This window comes from Tiliqua scincoides, chromosome 8 (assembly GCF_035046505.1).
Source record: "Tiliqua scincoides isolate rTilSci1 chromosome 8, rTilSci1.hap2, whole genome shotgun sequence".
In the NCBI taxonomy this organism is placed as follows: Eukaryota; Metazoa; Chordata; class Lepidosauria; order Squamata; family Scincidae; genus Tiliqua; species Tiliqua scincoides.
Genome location: NC_089828.1, coordinates 43,140,534 through 43,161,370, shown reverse-complemented (window position 1 = coordinate 43,161,370; position 20,837 = coordinate 43,140,534). Strand labels below are relative to the sequence as shown.

General features: G+C 46.3%; 1 protein-coding gene and 1 pseudogene across 2 annotated transcripts in view; both read right to left on the bottom strand.

Moving 5' to 3' along the window:
• Positions 1-817: 817 nt before the first annotated feature.
• The window catches only part of JAK3 (Janus kinase 3), a 41,597-nt gene continuing 21,577 nt past the window's right edge, over positions 818-20,837 (bottom strand). Inside the window, exons 10-24 of one of the 2 annotated variants that reach the window (XM_066634864.1) lie at positions 16,143-16,329; positions 14,793-14,917; positions 13,897-14,058; positions 12,651-12,735; positions 12,299-12,432; positions 11,427-11,565; positions 9,952-10,103; positions 9,333-9,483; positions 8,200-8,324; positions 7,279-7,468; positions 6,509-6,633; positions 6,234-6,406; positions 3,991-4,108; positions 3,581-3,691; positions 818-2,088 (exon numbers count right to left, since the gene is read on the bottom strand). In XM_066634864.1, coding sequence (XP_066490961.1) covers positions 1,972-2,088; positions 3,581-3,691; positions 3,991-4,108; positions 6,234-6,406; positions 6,509-6,633; positions 7,279-7,468; positions 8,200-8,324; positions 9,333-9,483; positions 9,952-10,103; positions 11,427-11,565; positions 12,299-12,432; positions 12,651-12,735; positions 13,897-14,058; positions 14,793-14,917; positions 16,143-16,329 — 2,094 coding nt within the window. In that variant the 3' untranslated portion in view covers positions 818-1,971. Of the gene's footprint in view, positions 2,089-3,208; positions 3,692-3,990; positions 4,109-6,233; positions 6,407-6,508; positions 6,634-7,278; positions 7,469-8,199; positions 8,325-9,332; positions 9,484-9,951; positions 10,104-11,426; positions 11,566-12,298; positions 12,433-12,650; positions 12,736-13,896; positions 14,059-14,792; positions 14,918-16,142; positions 16,330-20,837 lie in introns of those variants that run through there. The other variant, XM_066634863.1, reaches the window with a different exon arrangement.
• Positions 20,116-20,678, bottom strand: LOC136658357 (jupiter microtubule associated homolog 2 pseudogene; annotated as a pseudogene).

The following is a 20,837-nucleotide window of genomic DNA, read 5'->3' as shown; positions in this document are numbered from 1 at the left end:
ACATAACTGAATCTTATCCCTAAGCATTTGTGCTTGCCTAGTGTACAAGATCACTTGGTCAGGGCAATCTGTGGTTTTAACAGAGAGGCAGGAGAGGGATGTTCAGGTTTTTTCTTATTGTTGAATTCATCCAGCAGTTTTATACTGGGGAGCCCTCCCTCTCCAATAGAATTTGGTTTACTTATTCATTGTTTACTTAACCTTACTGAAATCAATAGCCTTGAATCTTTCCACCTTAGCACAATAACCAAAGCAACATGGGGTATTTGCATGTGTGAAAATGATGGTCCTGAAGTAGGTGCAGGTAGACAGTGACCTGAGGTCTAGGACTGGCCACTGTCTTGGGCGCTCATTGACCAGGAAGGAAAAGATGAGGGGGGGGGCAGGGTTGTACCTTGGGCCCAGTGTTGGTCATTTTCTTTATAAATGGATGAGAGAACAGAGGGAATGCTCATCAAATCTGCAGGTGACACCAAAATGGTAGGAGTAGTGCTACAGTTTAAGACAAAGGGAGATTTAGATTAAATGTTGGGAAAATATCCTGATCGTACAACCTGAGGACTGGAGGTTTGGGTCAAACACGGAAGTCTGGCTCAAAGGCGGTGATGTTCCAGGCTCTCTCTCCTTTTCTCCCCTTCCCACCAAACAAGTTTACCAAGAAGTTCAAACTCTGGCACAAATTTATCAGCCCGTTTTTGCGAAGGCAATAGAAGGAATTCGTTTTAAAATGTTCAAACAAATGTTTCGCACAAACATGAGAGTTTTGTTGGGTTCAGAGCTCCATTTGAAGCTGCAGTGCAATAATTTCACACATGAGAAGTGTGTTCTATTTTATTGACATTAAAATATTTTTTTATCCCACTTCCCCCTTTAATAGGGAAATACGTGACCATATCAGCTCCCAGCAATGTTCAAACCACCATGAAAACAGAAATGTTGAAAAGCATGTGCACATACAGGGAGACTGCCAACTATCATTTTTTTAAAAATCTGCAGAAAGAGTCACATTTTCAACTTTATCCCAAACACAGAAGCCAGTTGCATTTCATGTGGCAGAGAGTACTATGTGGGACTACCATATGAATGTGCGCACTCCATAATCCAAAATGCTGCAGTGAGTGCAATCTTGTGCTCTTTAGACACAACTCTTATTTCATAAAATGTTTTGATGAGATAAAATAGCTGCAAAAATATAAAGCAAATGAAAAACTATTCTCTGCTTGGCTTGCCAATGGCCAAGCAGGGCTCAAAATCTTGCAAGTTTTGTGCGAAGCATCTAATCTCAAAGCAATCAGATTATCTCAAAGCATCTGATATGGCCCTGACTGCAAGGTCCAAGCGCTCAAGGTAAGAGGTAGGCATCTGGAGACAGCCAGGATGGGCGTTGTGCAAAGGCCCACCTGGCCAGGCCAACGCTGAACCCTCTGAATTAGTTCTTAGCACCTGATGGCATGGGGAGGGGGGATTATTTCTCCCCTGTGCACTGTCTCCCCTATCCTGAAAACTGCCCTGCAGAAGTGGGGATTTGCCTTTTGAAGTGGCAATTTTGCTTTTGTAGCAATATACCGCTTCAGCAGGGCAATTTTTTGGGGGAGGGGGGGAGGTGGACATACTAAAGGGAAACTGAGCCTCCTTCCAGCCTTGCATGCTCCAGTTCTAATAGGGATTTGTCCCCCCATATGGCTATTTTAGAGGAAAAAGGAGGCACTTCAGGTTGCAAGAATACCTCCACAGTGCACATTTACATGTGTGTGTGGTTTGGCCCTTAATTTTTTAAAAACTGCCGGATGTAGGAAGACCAGAGCCTACCTTATAATAATAGCTAGAAGATGCTGATGTTCAAGCAAACAACAAATAGACAGAGTGGGTTGATGAGCTTGTAGAACTAGTCAGTTTGGAAGGAGGAGCAGGGGGCTTTATAAAGTGCACAGTCCAGCCTTGGAAATTTAAATCCAGCCGCAGTTTCTCCTCTTAGCCCCTTGCCTTGTTGTGGCGGCTCCTCAGGGCATCAATTTGGAATCCCAGCTTGCAGAATTGGGGCCGCTGGCTTGGCGTGAAGGCCCAGCAGGACTGCATCAGAGCATAAACCTTGGAGAGGGAGAGAAAGACTTCAAAGGAAGATCAGGCCAGCAGGACCAGCTATAGACATCTTGCATCATTGTAGCAAAACCCAAAATACTCCTGCCTGATTTTGGCAAAACTATAGCCTTCTCCTGTACCACCCTGCCCTCAAACTCCACTCTCAACATCTCAGTTCCCTTTTGCATTCCTTCACAATCAGCGAGACCACCTCTAATCTGCAGGAACGATAGTCTGCTTTCTCAGACATTGTGACATGCTGGTGCGTAGTCCAGGCAGGCTGCAGTCAGAAATTTTGAGATGATGGGGTCTATAGGTACATAAGAACAGCCCCACTGGATCAGGCCATAGGCCCATCTAGTCCAGCTTCCTGTATCTCACTGCGGCCCACCAAATGCCCCAGGGAGCACACCAGATAACAAGAGACCTCATCCTGGTGCCCTCCCTTGCATCTGGCCCTCTGACATAGCCCATTTTTAAAATCAGGAGGTTGCGCATACACATCATGGCTTGTACCCCGTAATGGATTTTTCCTCCAGAGACTTGTCCAATCCCCTTTTAAAGGCGTCCAGGCCATCATCACATCCTGTGGCAAGGAGTTCCACAGACCGACCACACACTGAGTAAAGAAATATTTTTGTACAGATGTACAGGTACATCTGTAGGTGGGAAGGCAGTTGAAATACAAGAGCCAGAACAATCTTACTGCTGACTGTATATGTAACACACACCCCAGATGTTATATTAATTACATTAACAAGTTAATATAATACATTTTATTTGTATAACGTTTAAATTTAAGTGTCTAGTGGTCCTTGTGAATTATTCCAGTAGACTTGTATGCATTTGCCAAAAACACTGGAAGGTAGAAGCAGATTTACTTTTCAGGGAATCCTGACTGTACTTTCCCCCCCATATTTCATGAAGAAAAAGGGTAACAGACTTATTTTTTTTCAAAATGATGCACTTGGATATTAAAGATGAGTCATCAGCTAGGGTGGTGTAGTGCTTTGGAAGTTTAACCTGGCAGAGCTAGGTTCAAATCCCCGCTCAGCCATGAAGCTTCCTGGGCGACCTTGGGCCAGTTCACACACTCTCAGCCTCACCTACCTCGCAGGGTTGTTGTGAGGACAAAAGGAGGGGAGGAACCATGTACACTACCCCAAGGTCCTTGGAGGAAGAAGGATGCCCCAGGCTCAAAGATGACAACATACATCCAAGATGGCAACATTTATGTTTTGGGATGGCAAGGAGCTGTTGGAGGTCAAATGCTACAGGGGAAGAGAGAACTCCCAGTCTAAACTTGAGAAGGAAATGAGGATAGATCATTCCCTAACCCACTGTGGGAATGGGACCTTTGCTCACTTAACATTTATTAACCCATTTTTGCCCGGACCACAGGTGTACCCATTTGGTCCTGTTGTGTATATGCAACGTTGGGCAGAAACGGTTTAATCCGAAATAGTACATTCAGATCTTCATCCAAAGGAAGGCTACTCACCTCTGTGGGGCAGCTGGCAGGGGATGGGAGTCGCTTGTTCTCTTTCAGCAACTCCAGGAGATGACAAACAATCTGAAGGGGCTTCCTGTGACCCATCATGCGGAGAAATTCCTAAGGGCAAAAGCATGCACCAGAGGGAGGGGGGAGAGAGAGAGAGAGATTTAGGGCACAATCCTGTGCAGGTCTACTCAGAAGTAAGTTCTATGGCGTTCAATGGGACTTACTCCCAGGAAAGTGTGGTTAGGATTGCAGCCTTAGTCCAAGATAAAAGGCAGCCTTGAGGTTGCCTGTGGGTATTATTATTATTAGGCAGGTGAAGGGAATGCAAGAACACCAGAATGGTCCCAATCTGATGGCTTCCCAGATGCATTCTTGACATCTCTCAAGGGCTAGGTAAATTCCATGCTCACCTCAGAAGGGCTGTGGCACTTGCTGCCATAGGTGAAAAGCTCATAGAGAACAATGCCGAAACTCCAGACATCAGACTCCTGAGAGAAGATGTTATCAGCCAGAGATTCCGGCGCATACCTGCAGCAGGGTTAAACCGTGGTTTAAAACTCTGTGTGTGTGTGTGTGTGTGTGTGTGTGTGTGTGTGTGTGTGTGTGTGTGTGTGTGTGTGTGTGTGTGAGAGAGAGAGAGAGAGAGAGAGAGAGAGAGAGAGAGAGAGAGCCCAGGTACCCTGTTTCCCCAATTCATATTCCTTCTTGGTCACTTCCTCTCAAGAACCCTGCTTTAGGTATCTCCTGTCTCTAGACCAGGGTAGGCAAACCCTGGCCCAGGGGCCATTTGTGGCCCTCGGGAACCTTCAATCCAGCCTGCAGGGAGCCCCAGGCTCATCAGAGACTGTTGGGGCCTGCACTGGCCTACAACAGCCGGTCACGACCACCAGATGTGGGCTGCAGGCCGAGTTAGAGCAAGGCCTTTTATCGCCATGTGTTTTCTGTTTTTCCCTGGGCATTATTTTAACACCACCACCCCCATTGCCTTTGAACAACTTATGTCTCCATGTGTTTCTGGCTTGGTCTGTATGTTTTCATTGTGCAAAAGGTATGTGGCAAACAGTTCATAGTTCTCATGTGTATTATAAATAAGCTCAGTAAAATATATTTATTCATATAAGTAAGTTCCATCTCTAATGCATTTATGTATTGAAATATCAAATTTGAAATGTAAATTCATTCTTTCCCCCCCCCCCCCCGGACTCTGACACAGTGTCAGAGAGATGATGTGGCCTGCCTGTCAAATGTTTGCCCACCCCTGCTCTAGACTACTGTAACTTCTTTTTTGCTGGGTACATCAAGCATCCTCCTCAAAACGGGAGCCCAGCGAGAGACTGGGCTGGAATCTGGCAGTTATGCCGGATCCCAACCCTGTTCCCAGAGCAGCACAAAGCAGCTTCAAGCTGCTCCGCTTTCCTTGTGCCACCTCACAAGGAGGTGAGGAGACCCATAGGGGCTGCAGTGACTTACCTGAGGGTAAGGGAAAGAGTTTTCCCTTTGGCTGAGCCATGGCGGTGCCCTATCTCGTGCTGGATACAACGCAAGCCTCCTGGCTTGCCTGTTCTAGCGCAAGATAGGATTGCACCCTAAGTGACTGAGCTTTGAATTCAGACTTCCCCAAGTTTGAAATACAGCCAAGTCCTCATAATGTTTCATTCAACACTTTTCATTTTAAAGTTGGTCAGTGATTCTCAATCTTCTGACCTCCTTGTCTTCTGCGGTTGCACACTGTAGGGCTTCCAGATGCTGCTTCCAAGTCCAGCCGAGCCTGCGGCCCACTTCCTTGACCTTGTTGCACCCCAGAATGCCTTGTGGACAGCTCCCCCAAGACACTCTGGGGCATGACAATGCCTTGCAGCTTGATAGGAAAGTGGTCAGCGAGCCCAGCACTTGAGAGAGTGTTATTGAGCCCACCTACGGTAAAAGTGGTTTCCTTATAAGTTGTTTTGCTTAAAGTTGCCATTTCAAAGAACCTATTGACAACTTTAAGTGAGGACTTGCTGTTATCTTACTTTTGTGGTGAACTCACAAGATGGCCTCAGGCAAACGTATTCTCTCTTACCCTCAACTCCCCAACTGCAATGTGGGGATAATAATACCTACCTTATAGGGTCATTGTAAGGACAACACCAAGACAATAGATGTGAAATGTTCTGAACACTCAAAAAGTCTTACACAAACGGCAAGAATTATTTCTTATCAAGTTTCCCAGTGTCATCATCACTACTAATGGTTCACTCCTGGGTGAAATAGTGACTGTGGCTGGTGGTTGGCAACCTTCAGTCTTGAAAGACTATGGTATAAGCCTACAGCACCCGGTATTCCCAGGCAGTCTCCCATCCAAGTACTAACCAGGCCTGACCCTGCTTAGCTTCTGAGAGCTCAGACGAGATTGGGCATAAAGCACCTACCCTCTCCTTGGTTCTGACAGGGCCCCTATGACTGCATTTCATTTCATGAAAGCAAGCACACAGAGCCAAAATGTAACGTTTTAGCGTAACTTGAGAGCTGGGAGATCTGCTGAGCTAGGGTGTGAACCTATAATCCTACATCTATATTTCTACTCTCCTTCCTCCACGCTTGAAACAGATGCTGAGACTCTGGACCCCGCGCTCTCCCACTGACCTACAGTGGCCACTTATTTTTATCCTACCAGAAGATGGGGCTTTGTCCAGGCTCCCGCACAACATAGTACTCCTTGCCCTGTGGAAGGATTTTGGCCAGGCCAAAGTCACCAATTTTGACGCGATTTTCATTTTCAACTAGGATGTTCCTGGCAGCCAAGTCTCGATGGATGTAGCGCTGAGAGCCCAGGTACTCCATGCCCTGTTAGGAAAACGGGAGTCACACCTGTCTGTGCTTCCTTGCTTCCAATCCCCCCTTCCCCATTACTTGTTAAGGTAGTAAGAGATAACAGGCACATCTCACCTTGCAGATTTGCCAGGCGAAAAGCAGCAGTTTCTTGAATTCCAGCCGTTCCTGGTTCTTCTGAAGGTAGTTCCTCAGGCAACCATTGGGCAAGTATTCCATAACCAGTCGGAGACAATTCCGACCTGTGACAGGGCAGAATGTCACTTGACTTTGGCCGCAATCCTAACCAACCTTCCAGCACTGACATAAGGGTAGCGCAACTCCGAGGTAGGGGAACGAACAGTGCCTTAACTTGAAGAGGCCTCCATGACTGCCCCCCAACTGCAGGATGCAGCACATGCCCCAATGGCACTGCTATGCCAGTGCTGGAAAGTTGGTTAGGATGATGCCCTTTGGAACTTAACCATTGCATAAGATGTAGGGTGACTATATATATTTTTCCAATTCTCCGTGCCTGCAGTTAAGCAACATTCTCATTTTGTTCTTTGTAACTTAAATGCTTCACTGTTAGTATCGTTTTGCTTTTGCATCCAGTCCCTGAGCTCAACTCTCTTCTTAAATGACTTTGCCGAGGTCATGAGCAGGGAGAAGCTCAGGACGAGGAGAAACTGCGCATGAGAATTGTCACATATGGTCTATACATGCAAGAATTTTCACAAGTGCCCCCTCTCAGGTTTGTAAATAAATGCATGCATCTTGGTAGGGCCTCTCCCCACACCCCCAGCCTGCTACAGATCCATAAACCCTCTGTTCGTTGATGTTGCAAAGCTCTTACTCAGAGTGCATCTTAGAAGCAACCAGCCCATCCGCTCCACCCCTAGCCTCACCCCGACTGTAGCACACGCCTCGATAGGCAACGATGAAGTCGTGGTGCAGGGAGCGCAAGATGGAGATCTCCCGCTCAAAGTTGTGCCGCTGCTCCGCTGAGCTCTGCTGCAGCCGCTTCACGGCCACCAGCTCGCCGGTGCTGTCGCCCAGTGGGTCATAGCGGCAGAGCTCCACACTGCCAAAGTTTCCCTGCCAATGAAAACATGTGCTTTACTTGTGGGGGCATGGAGAAGGGTGAGGAAAGGCTTTTGCGCCTGCTCTCCAGTTCCATTTGGTGCAATAATCTGAGTGAGTCATACCTGCTCAGTGCTCTAGTTATGATGGGAAAGGTGAAGGGGTCCTCAATGAACTCCACAAATACCACCCCCAGACTGTGTGTTTCAGTCAAATCAGCCCCTCCCCCCCGCCTTTAGAAATAGTATTTAAGGGCCAAACTATACACAACACTAATCACATCAATGTGTAGTTACTGGCTTAAGCTTACTTGAGAGTGGCAGTTACATGGGGTTGCAATTTGGATCAGGAATCACAGGATGGAGCATCAAAGTGGGATATTAAACCCTTTATCTCTGTGCTGACAAAGACACATCTAGTGTAGCTTGTCCCTTAGGGGGCCAGGACAAAAGGTAAGGAGGACTGGCTCTGTCTGGCTCCCTATAATTTGAGCACTGCTTTCCCTCCACCTTGGTCCTCTCCTGTCACCTCCTTACCTAGTAAATTTCTTTCTACTGAGGTAGGTCTACCAATGTTCCATTTTCAGAAGCATTCCTAGAATGTCTTACAGCTGCTCCTTCAAATGAAACCAAACCAGACCACCGGAAGCCAGACCACCTGTTTAAGCCCTGACTTCTAGACAGGTAGGTGCCCCTGTGTTTCCTGATGGGGGCCAAAGAGGAGTCCTCTTAGAGAACCACACGCACCTTGCCTAGCACCGAAATGTATTTGAGATGGCGATCCTCAAAGATGGTGGGATCTTGGCCTGCTGATATGTCCATGTATCCTCCAAAGCCATCAGTGGCTGGAAGCTCTGAGAGGAGCACATAATCTGAAAAAGAGCAGGTGGGAGGTTGGCAGATCAGCACCAATTGAAGAAGGAACCAAAATGTTATCTGCTGAATAGTTGGTGTGGCTATTTCAGGGAAAGACATAAGGGAGGAGGAAGGGTTCTTGTCTCTTAAACCTGCTGTGGCCAAACTTGCCACTGCTGCGCAACAGAAGTGCAGTCCCTGTTTGGACTGCATCTTTCTGTTCTACCTGGCCACTGTGTTCAGTCCTCCTTGATCAGGGGACAGGGTCACTCTGGGCAGTCACGTCTGCTGCCCAGCACCCCAGAAGGCCACGCAACAGGTTGTCTGGGTAGTGTTCTTGTCCCCTGATTGAAGAGGACTGAACACGGCACCCAGACAGAATAATAAGGTCTGCTCACTGGGCGCTTGGGTTCATGCAAACCTTGGATCTGGCCCTGGATCGAACAGCCCTTTGGAAGACAGCATTTCAGTAGATGCAAACTTTTCTCAAGTTTGCAGGAGAAGCCCATTTCTTTTTTTTTATCCCTGCATGCAATAGTTACTCAAGGCTTTAAAACAGAGTTAAGCTGAAATGCTATATGGGGGGGGATCAGTTTTTCTCTCTCTCCCTCTCTCACAGCCCCCCCATACTAAAATCCATGGATACTGAAAAGTGAGTGGGGGGAGGGCACCAGTCCCACAAAAACTTACCTGGAGACCGTGCTGGGTCCTCCAGAGACCAGCACTGGCTTCCCAGCTTCCTCAGAAGGCCTCCCAGACACAAATGGAAGTCCCTTCTGGTTCATGCTGATGATTTCTGATCACATTTGGAAAGTGTTCTGAGACATGGGGAGGCCATGTGCAACCGGAAGTTGTCAATGTGAACCAGAAGTGGCTTTTTGTCACATCTAGGAGGTCCTCTGAGGCACAGTCTCAGTTTACCTCTAAATACCAGGTGCTGGGGTGCAAACAATATAGGAGGGCTATTTCCTTCATGCCCTGCTTGCAGGCTTACCAGGGCCTCTGGGCCACCATCCAGGTTGTACCTGAAGTAATGAGGCCGTTGAGGTCACGGATGATTGCACGGAAAGCTGGACGTTGCCGAGGATTGTAATCCATGCTCTGAGCAACCAGGTTGGCTAGCTCTGTCCATTTGAGAGGTGGGAGCTGATGTTGGTTCTGGTAGAACTTAAGCTTCTATGAAACACACAGAGGAAGGATATGGGGTTGATTTAACTAGATCCACCAACTGGAGTTTCCATCTTTGAGCACAGGACAGAAAGAGGCTGAACCCTATTGAATTTCTGCCTGCTTGGATTTCTATTGAAGGTGGAGGGACTTTACCAGGGAAAATAGCAAATGCACATTCCTCCTCCTTTCATTTTTGTTTTATTTTAAAACATTTCTATCTGACCCTTCTTGACTTTCAAGGCAGCTCACCGTAAGATAAAACTGCAGTCAAACAGAAAAAGGCTAGAAGCAATGAAGCTATAGGAAAGTAGATGTAGTCTAGGCATGTGGGAGAACATCCTAACTGTAAGAGCTGCCCAGTATTCGAACAGTCTGCCTCGTGCAGCTGGAGGCAATTCTTACAGGTGCCACAAACAGGGGAGGGGAGACAGAAGGAGTAACACCCCCTAGAATTGCAAAGACTAAGAAACTCACCACAGCTGGCTCCACCACACTCATGGGCATGTTTCCACCATTAAAGATTTCCCACAAGGTGGCACCAAAGCTCCACTTATCTGACTCCAATGTGAGATTCTTGGGGTTATCAAGGCATTCGGGGGCCACCCATGGGATGCGGTCGATTAACACTAAGATATGGAATGAGTGGGAGAAAAGACAAGTCAGCATGTTCGAGTGCAGTGGTGTGGTGGGTGTTATCAAATGATGTATTCGGGGAATTACATTAAAGAGCAGGGCTGGCTTCAAGAGGATAGTGGTGGCTAAGCTCTGTCCAGCCTTTACCTTCTGTAAAGGAGCAGCCAGTGAAACAAGGCATCTTTTGGCTAGATGCAAAGACCAGCCTCAGCAAGAATCAATTCAAGAGACCGGCAATGGAGCACCTTCAAAATTACAGAAGATTTATTCCATGAAAAGGGTTTATTTATTCTCTGAATGATCTCCACCCAAATCTTCCTTAATACCTCTTCTTTGCTGCTCTTGACATTGTTTAAAAAAAGCTATGCTGCTTCTTGCCAATCAGGAACTATATAGTCCAAGAGATGATATGGTACCATGTAGCCAATCACAATTTGCCATGTGTTCATGTAATGGACCTCAGTTCACTGAGAGCAAGGCTTTCTATCCTCACTCTAAATAGGAGAATATTTTCACCCTGTTTTGTAGGCCCTCCCCCCAACTGTTTTGGCTCAGCCCTATGTCCCCAGAGCTCTTTGCACATTATAAAGACACTAGAAGTCTTCTTCTTCTTATCCAAGGGAAACTAAAATTTATAGTGCTGTCCCTGAATTACTCACTGCACAGGGAAATGAGGATCACCTAACAGATTATAATTTGCCCGACTGGGAGACGGAATATTAGAAAGCTATGTCTGGACCAAGGCTATCATGAGAGGCCTGTGGGGAAGGTATTACTTGGACTTGGTTCTCTAAGGCTAATTACAGCTATTCATCCATTCCACTGTACTCATGTACAATCCATGTGTGTAGATTGATCTATACATATGCACAGTTATTTACACATTCTGTTCAACACACACAAAAACCAGGACTCACAGACTGTAGTTGAGGAGTCCAGTCCAGTCATTCACACAACAATTGGTGCATGAATAAAAGTGCGAATAACCTGTCTATGTGTCTCTGTCTATGTCTTTCAGTCTAAGAGCCAAACTATGTGTTACTTTATATATGTACTGTGCAACTGCAGGTTTGTTTTATCTTTGTTCAGTAGCATGTACAGGGCTCTAATCCAAACTAAGACCATGTCAGAAGGAAGAGAGATTTTAACCCTTTGCATCTACTATGATCCCAATCCAGACTGCACCTGCTTCATGTACTAATTAAAGGGGGGAAAAAACAAGTACACAGCTAAATAGCATATGCTTAAAAAAACATGTAACCTGATCCTTGGAAATGAAGTTGGAAATCAGTCCAGCAAAAATACGAAGGACTCACGGTCTTTCGCAAAGGTTGTGATGCTGACTCCTGGGTCGCTGAGTTTGATAAAAGGGAGTCTTCCACTAGCTGCATCCCCTTCCCTTGCCAGCAGCACCTTCTTGGCGGAGACATTTCCATGAGTAATCTTCTTGTCCTCCTAAGGAAAAACGAGGCAGAAAGACAGAGATACAACCTGTGTCATGGCTGAATCTACACACTTGGAATAAACCACAGAGCCACGTCTGTATGCCAGCAGCTGTGTCTGTTGAACACTGGTGTTCAAAGTGTGGATCTTTGAGAAGCACTTATTTTTCTGCATAATTCAAAGGGGTGAGAGCACTGATATGCAGCTGCTTGGAGACTCCATTGGGAGATCAGATGGAAATGTCTGGTGTCTTTAACAGTGGTGTAGTAGAGAGGGCTGGGATAGGAGATATATTGTTCATGCAGGCCTGCAAAAAGCTGTATTTCCTTCCAAGAAGGTGTGGGAGCCTCGGTTTCTCTGTACCCAGGGTTGCCAACTTTCAGTAGGCCCTTGTAGTTACTCCTTTAACAGCTGTACAATTAGCAGCAATGAGTAACACTATATTACTGGAATATTTCTGCAGAGGAAACCTCTGTTAAAACTTATTTGTGCCCTAATTACATTCGGGAATTACATTACATCCTAATTACATTACAATTACATCCTAATTACACTCTAGATTTCTGTAATGCACTCTCTCTATCCTTGGACATAAATGACATCTCAGTGTCTTTTTCTCTCCCTTAAGTTTGCATTCTTCCATCTATTCCCAAGCAGTTACTTATTGACTGAAGTCTCCCCTCTTTTTCATCTTAGGTAAAGACATTAGGTAAAGGTAAAGGTAAAGACCGAAACATGAACCTACCAAGAAGTTGAGTGCGTAGGCTAATTGCTTTGCCACCTGCAGCTTCCAGGTAGCTGTCACCTTGCCGGTGGTTTGATTCCTCCGCAAGTAGGTGTCTAGAGCTCCATGTCCCACATACTCTTGCACCATGATGTCTGCAGAAGTGAAGGCAAATGCATCACATCAACGCTAGAGGCATTCAGTGGGTCTTCCTTCCCTGCACCTCTGTCCTCATCCTGCACCCACCTCTTCTCCACCCAACATGTAAATCTTATAAATCAATGTATAAAGAGAACTGAAAGTCTATTTTCCAGTCTCTCCCAGAGGATGGAGGAAGGGGCCGGGTAGAGGTGGCGGGACTCAGAGAACTCACTTTCTGTGCCCACACAGACTCCATGGAGCAGGACAAGATGTTTATGAGAGAGCTGGCTGATGATGCTTGCAGCTTCAAGGAAGGGCTGTAGAAGGACACAAATGAGGTAAGAGTCAGTATAGAACAGACTTGAGTACTTGGTTTGTTCCTTGCACCACAGCTCTCAAACCCATCACACTGCTGATGCAGTTCCTTTAACCAAAGAATTCCCTTGACAGAAGTCACAGACACCAACAACTCCACTTAGTAGATGATCATGAAATCAGAGCTGGAAGCTGCTTTCAAGGCCATCTAGTCCAAGTTCCTGCTAAAAGCAGGAAAAACCTCTCTAGAGCATCCTCATAAGGTGCTTGAAAAGCTCTGTTTGAAGACCTCCAATGAAGAAGAACATCACTTCCTGATAGCCAACCACAATCGAATATACTGCAGCTTAAGTTGGGTCAGGGAAAGTTAGGGTCACCTCTTCCTCAGAGCTCCTGTGGTGCAGGGGGAGGGGTGCCCAAGAAGCCTCTTTTCTTGCCTTCCCCACCCTGGGCTTCCTCAGAGACCACTGTGTCCTTACCTAGTTGCAGACGGGGAGGGCAAGGTGGCCACAGCAGAAGTTACTTGGTTGAGCAACTCATGCGACAGTTGACTCCTGCACTGGACGAATTTCAGGGATCAGCTGGGTGGGCTCCTGGCCAACAGCTGATCTGACTGACTTCTGATGCTGACCTCTGTGGACTTCAGAAAGCCCTCTGGAGGCAACTGGAGCACAGCTCTGGTCACCTTTGGAAGCTTTAAAGGGGCTGAAACAGCAGATTTATCAGCGGTTTTCAGTATCCGTGTGCGAGGGGGGTCTGTGAACAGATCCCTCGCGGATACTGAGGCCCCATCAGTATAAATACTGTAATAAATAAAAATAAAACAAATATAGGGCTATCAAAAGGTTGGTGCGGCCTAGTCATTATAGGCAGGAAGCAAGCAAATATACCCAGGCCTTTAAAATCCTTCCTGAAACCTATGTAATTGAAGAGAGAGCTATATTACTGGACCTCAGGAAGGTTCAAAGAATTGTTACCTGTAAGCACATGTACATACCCCTCTGAACAGAGGCCCTGATTATCTGGTTCTTCCTTACTATTTTGCATTGCAAATCTGCAGCCAGCCTGATCCACTCGGCAATGCAAAAGAATTCGGAGGGTCAGCATATGACACAACCACAAGTACCACAGCCACACACACTTCCATACACTGTTGGCCTTACCTCAACCAAACTGCAGTGACTGACATCCAAGACTTTCATTATGACCTCTGTCAGGTGATTCCCAGCCTCTCCTTCCTCACTGTCATGGTCATCCTTGTCCTTTGGATCACACTTGATCCCTCGGTAGATCCTAGTAAAGGTGCCTTGCCCCAAGTTTTCACACTATCAAGGGAAAGCAAAGTTTGGTGGGTCAACAGATCAGGAAGATATTCACCTGCTATGCTCCTCTGCCTTTAGCAGAGGTATGGTCTACATAGAACCGCTGGTAGAGCTTCTCAGAGCATGGAGCAAAACGAGCATCTGCTCATTTGCTGCAGGTCAGATGGCTGTTAAGGAGACGGATACAATAGTTGGTTCAAGCACTGGCAATTCTTAGGAAGGTAGGTGGGTACAGAAAAAATATGGAGAGAACAGGGAGAAAAAATATGATCTTAGGTGGAATGACACAAGGAAAGCCCTGCTGGATGAGACTGAAGGTCCATCTATCCCAGGATCCTGTTTCCCACAGTGACCTAGCAGAGTCCATAGGCAGGGCATGAAGGTAGCAGACTTCCACTATTTGTCCCTATAATCTGATATTCGCATGTAAACCGCTTCTGTAAATGGCCCTATTCTCTTTTGAATTGTACTCTGCAGTGGTTTTACCCCTCCATAGAGGTTTATCTATGGTTTATCTATTTCAAATCTGCGGTAACTAACAGTGACATGCAGTGAAGTGAATGGCTGGAGAGGCTTTTGCTGTGGTGCCGCAAGGCATTCTGGGGGCTACCTGGAAGTAGCAGCACATGTGCAATCACAGCTGAGTCCCCTTGTATTGGTGGAAGGGAGCTTGTCCCTCACACCCAGATGCTGCATCCATCTGTGAGTTCTCTTTCCCTCCCCCCCCCCCCCGTTACCTGCACCAGGTTCTCTGCCTGGATTTTGTGGAACATCATCTGGTTGAAGCTGCGTCGTGGAGCAGACGGGGAGATGGGAAGCTGGTGGCAGCTCCCTCCACGCACGATGAGCAGATTGGACTTTTCTTTGGGGCCAGAAGGGAGGAAAGAAACAGGAAAGAACTTCGTTCAGTGAATTGACTGAAGGAGCCAGATAAGAGTTCGAAGACTCCAAAGCATTGCTCTGTGTGTACATCTCCCTGAACCCATGCTCTCATTTCCTAATATAATGTTTCGAGGGCACAGCTCCTCTCCTTCTTGCTGTAATAATATAAAGACTTGCCAAGCCGAATCAGGCTACATCCAGCCCAACATCCTGTTTCCAATAGTGGCCAGCACAGTAGCATAGCAGGAAAGTACAGCATGCAGTGCCTGTGTAAAAGGCCCTTTCCAAGCCCTTCAGAGTCATTTGGGGCAGCGATGGCAATGCGCAGGTGGTCAGCTAGATCAGACTAAGATTGGGTTCATTGAATGCAGTGTTTCTCAGATTGTGAGTCGGGACCCACTAGGTGGGTTGCGAGCCAATTTCAGGTGGGTCCCCATTCATTTCAGTATTTCATTTTTAATATATTAGACTAGCATGTGACTGCATTTGGGGAAATGTTGCAGATCTGTACTTTTAACTGGCTATTTATACGCTTTTAACAATGATAGTCAATCCTGGGTAAGTGTGGGTAGGATTGCAGCCTAGGACTGTTAAACATTTCCCTGCTTGATGATGTCACTTCCGGTCACGACATTACTTCTGTTGGGTCCCTGACAGATTCTCATTCTAAAAAGTGGGTCCCAACGCTAACGTTTGAGAACCACTGATCTAAGGAAATTCAATACCTTGTTTTCAACAGTGGCCAGCCAGATGCTTCTGAGATGCTGCAAGCACAACATGTTGGCCGCAGCCCTTCCTTGTTGCTTTCCCCCAGCAACTGATTTTCAGATAAACTGCCTCTGAACAAGAAGGCTGCATTTATCTATCTTGGGTAATAGCTATTGGCAGACCTCCTCCATAAGACCTAAAGTACAGCCTTACTGGGACAAAAGGACAAAAGTCTATACAATATGCTCACACTTACAAGCTTTTCTGCATAATCATAAGGATTGGGAACTTAAAAAAGAAGTGGCTTAGGTTATGGGAGAGCCCCATAAGGAAAATGGGGAAGAGAAGTAGTCTGCATTATGATTATCAGGAGTCTTTCTGGCTAAGAGGAGATAAGCATGCATTCTTGGTAAACCACAATTTACAAAGCTTTGGGAAATTTTCAGTGGTGGGAAAGGGAGGCTGAGAAGGCTCCAAGAAGGGGGTTCTGAACATACCCTTGGGCTGTGGGGGGCAATTGGTGTCCAGCTGGATGCATGTCCCATCGGCCTGGAGGCTGAACCGCTGACAGGCACTCAGCAGCTCCCGCAGACTACAGAATTTCTTGGTGACACCAGCAGTCGAGAAGGTGCCATCTCTGTTCTTCTGAATCAGGAGACTTTTGAAATCCTTTCCAATGTCAGTCTGTAGTGGTGCAGTGGGAAAGGGAAGATGACCCAGTGAAAGAAAAGCAATGTATGGTGATCGCCATCTTGTTTTCAAAGGTGTGAGCCAATGAAACTCATTGCCACCAGATGGTAGATCTTCATTTCGAATGCTGACTGCAGTCAGTGCTTGGTCAAGCCCTCTCACCATGCCTGAGGTAGTGCATTGTCTTGCTGATCCGATTTGTAGTTTGCTACATGAGTGTAGTAATATGCATGTGCAACCCCACACCTTCTGCCTCTTTCTCCTGGCACACCCTCCAATAGCAGTGAAAGTTTGGCAACTCGGAAGTGATGTGATGACATCATCATTCAGCTGCCAAACTTCTGGGTTGTGGAGCTCCACACTTCCAGCAACACCACTGGCTTCAACCAACTTTTCCTTGGCGCCATCATGGGTGGATTGGAATATGTATGGCATCTGACACGGTTGGGAGAACTCACAGCTTGGTCATTGGCTTAAGCAGCTTGAGTCCTGGGTGTTTATTTTTTGGTCTTGTCTTCTTGTTTATAACTTTCTTTGTTATTTTGAGCAGTACAAGATTCAATATAGAAGTTGGCATTAACTCCTGTTTTTGAAATTACCCTTTATCTGGATACCTTGCCACTCTTAAGAAAAATGGCACATACTGTGATGGCTCAAAAGAATTTTGGAGAAAAATACATATGAATATTCAAATTATTTTTAAATGTGTTATACCCTTTGAACCAGAGATATTCCTATTGAATATTTTTCCTGAAAGCTGTAATAATGATACAAGACGTATTCTGTTGTATACAATTATTACAGCAAGATTAATCTATGCTTAGATGTGGAAGAGCTCAGAAATTCCCATTACAGATATGTGGATTAAGAAATTATATGAAATTATTGAAATGGATGTCTTAACGGAAAGATTGAAGGATGGTAAGATAGGAATAATACAGCAATTATGGAATCCGTTTTACAGATGGATAGACAAATGATTATGAGTCATTTAAGTAAAATCAAAATAGACGAAAGTAAATATATTAATGTTCATGATAATTATAGACTAGATGGTGATTTAAAATGGTAATAATGACAGTCCTGCGAATTCCCAATGTTTTTCCCCTTTGTACTACCTTTAACCCATGTATATTTAGTTCCTGTACCCATATCTTTATTCAATTAAAAAAAAGAAAAAAGAAAAAAAAGAAACATGGCACATACTTCGTTAGGTCAGTGATAATTTAAGGCATAGCCAGAAACCCATTCTCCAGCACAGAGACACAGGTGAAAATGTACCTTTTAGTACTTTAGCCCCATGTAGTTCAAGATCTGAAGATAGGAACAAGAAAGCCCAAATCCCAATGCAGAGTGGTGAAGCTCTAGCCTCTTGTTTCCCATATCCCAGTGTTGCCCCTTGATATCCACATCCAGCCACTCTCATTCACAGTCCATGACAAAAAATTATTGGTAGAGTATTCCTTCCCCCACTCCCAAGAACAGAAGGCATCTTTAAGTCAAAAAGTACAGCTACTTTAATGCTGTCACACTATGTACTCCTCAGAAGCAGCTGACAACCACTCTGGGGTTTTGCTGGTGCAGGGAGTGATTCTATAAGAAGGCCACATGTTCTGGGATGTGCCTGAATAACTCCGGTACATCATGGAGTCAGACAGGTCACACTGCATTATGTATTTGCTGTTGAGATAATGACTCTCAGTTAAGAGGCACCCATCCTGAAACCTAGAGGTTTCATAATGATTGGCAACCTTCAGTCTCGAAAGACTATGGTATAAGACTACAGCACCCAGTATTCCCAGGCGGTCTCCCATCCAAGTACTAACCAGGCCTGACCTTGCTTAGCTTCCGAGTTTAGATGAGATCGGGCATCTACAAGAGGTTTCATAATGCTCCCTTTTAAACTCCTCACCCTTAAATCCACATTGCAACTGGAGAATAAGATGCTGTGCTATTGCAACATTTGCTAAAAGCGGGTGCAAAGCACCTCGGGTAAAATGGAAGTGCTTTGCGCCCGCTTTTAGTGAAAGTTCCAAGCCTCGGGGAGTGCTGCGCAGGGCTCCCCACACCTCCTGCAGCCTGCTGCAGCCCTGCCTACATAAGTCAAAAGCACCCCCTCCCCCCCTTAGCGACAGGATCCTGCGGGTTGCGTCGCTGCCTCCCTCCTCTTCCCCCGCCCCTTAAAGGAACTAAGGGAAACCTTAAAGGAACCTTAAAGGGGCGGGGGAAGCATTACACGAACTGGTGGTCGTGTACTGGTGGTCGAACTGGTCGCGACCTACTAGTTTGAGAACCACTGCTCTAGATAGAGTTGCCAGATCCTTGCCCAGAGAGTACCTAAACCTTTAAATGCAATTAGAGGGGAGTACCAGAAACCCCTAATGTTTCAACTGGTCTTTCCCCCCCCCCCCGCCTGCTGCAGCCAGGACCCCCATTTCTGCTATAAGGGGCAGATGCAGATATGAAGAGGACCAGTGGAAGAATGGGATAGAAGCACAGCAGCTGCAGTGTAGGCACTGTCATGGGGTGGGAAAAGGTCCTGAGAGCACCACTCCCCAAAAAATAAGCAAAAGGCAACTGAAGGCCACTGGGGAAGGGAAGGGAAATACATTAAGAGAGTCAACAGAGAAATAGGACCAGAAAGAGCCCCAACAGGAGACAGAAACTCCAAGTACAATAGCTTCTATTTGAAGACTAGGCGTGGGGTAAGAGCACTTGCGTCTTCACCATCTTCTTGAGCAGGATTCAAAGTCTAATTATACACACAGCGGTCTGGCAGAGTTCTTCAAACAGAGGTTGTTCTGCGCCATTTGCAACTGCAAATACCCTCTTCACTAAGATTAAGCTTGCCCTCTCAGCTACCTGGAGGAGAGACCACGTTGAGCCATTAGCAGAAAGCATATGTATCAGAGACTACAGGAACTTCAGGTGCCAGAACTGCCACAGATCTAAGGTTTTGGAGACTAATTAAGAAAGTCAATTCCTTGATTCATTTGACTGCTCCTCCCACCCCTTACTTTTGTTTTTTTACAACAACTGACTCAGGGGAGGGCTCTAGTTCACAGCTGAATGTCAGAATGCCAGATGCAAGGGAGGGCACCAGAATGAGGTCTCTTGTTATCTGGTGTGCTTCCTGGGGCATTTGGTAGGCCGCTGTGAGATACAGGAAGCTGGACTAGATGAGTCTATGGCCTGATCCAGTGGGGCTTTTCTTATGTTCTTATGTTTATGTAGTTCAGACTGACCTTTCATCAGGCTTCCTCCTAATTCAGCACAGATAAATTCTCTCAAGGTTGCATTACCTAACCTAAGCATCAAGGAAGCAGGTTTTTTTTGCCTCCAACAGGAATGTGTACTGCAAACCATCATGGGAGGCTTTCCTTAAACCTCCCATGTTCAGAAAGCAACAGAAGTGCACGGGCTAAAAGGGTTCTCTTGGAGTCTGATCCGTATCTTTAAGAAGCTCCAGCTGACTCCTGCCAGCACACCAAGTAAGCCAAACCACTAAATGCCTCCTTTCTCAAGTACCAAAATGCAAGCCTTTTGGTTCTGATCTTGAAAACTCAGGGAATATTTCTGTGCTGACTCCATTAGGGAAAAGGATCATCTTTTCCCTGTGGTTGGCAACCTTCAGTCTCGAAAGACTATGGTATAAGCCTACAGCACCTGGTATTCCCAGGCGGTCTCCCATCCAAATACTAACCAGGCCTGACCCTGCTTAGCTTCCGAGATCAGACAAGATCAGGCATCTGCAGGGTAACAGTTGCCACTCATCTTTCCCTAATAGAAGGCAATGCTGGATTTGCCCCCAGGGGGATTTAGGACTTTGTTGAGTGACCGCAGCCTTGGCCCCAGCCTGGGTCCATGACCACTGATCTTCGGTTCTGGCTCTTTAGTGTTCTTCTGTGGCTCTCTTTCACTTGTGTCTTCCACCTGTTGCCTCTGATTTTCTGTAGCTTTTTGTATTGGTTCCTGTGGCACATCCCCTCTGTCATGCAAAACAACGTGATCCTTTGGTTTGTCTGGATGTGCTTTGACAACGATGATGGGCTCTGGAGACCCAAAGATATTGCTCATCTTCCCACCAGCTGGATTTGCAAGTTGACGAAAAAGAGTTAGCTTTATGCTCCTCAAATATGCCACTCCCCACCAGGAGGGTTCATTCTCTTTGGGATGTTCTGAGGTTCATTGGCTGATCCAAATATGTTTGATGCCATTGTGTGTGTCCTGGTGGAGGAGGAGGATTCTTCTGGACTGCCAAAAAGATTGCTGGAGCCTCCTCCAGGAGGTTTCAGTACCCTGGAGTTGGGCTTTGCTGAGTTCGCCTTGGGACCCTGGAACATGATGGCGGGTGGGCGGGTGGGCTTGGGAGAAAGAAGCTCTCTTTGTTATTGTGATTACTATCCTTGTTCCTGTTACTGCAGTAGGGGCCTTCCAGGTTCTCTGGTCTGGGGAACAGGAGTCCTTCCCCTTCCCTCCCCCTGGTGTCAATCTGCACATGA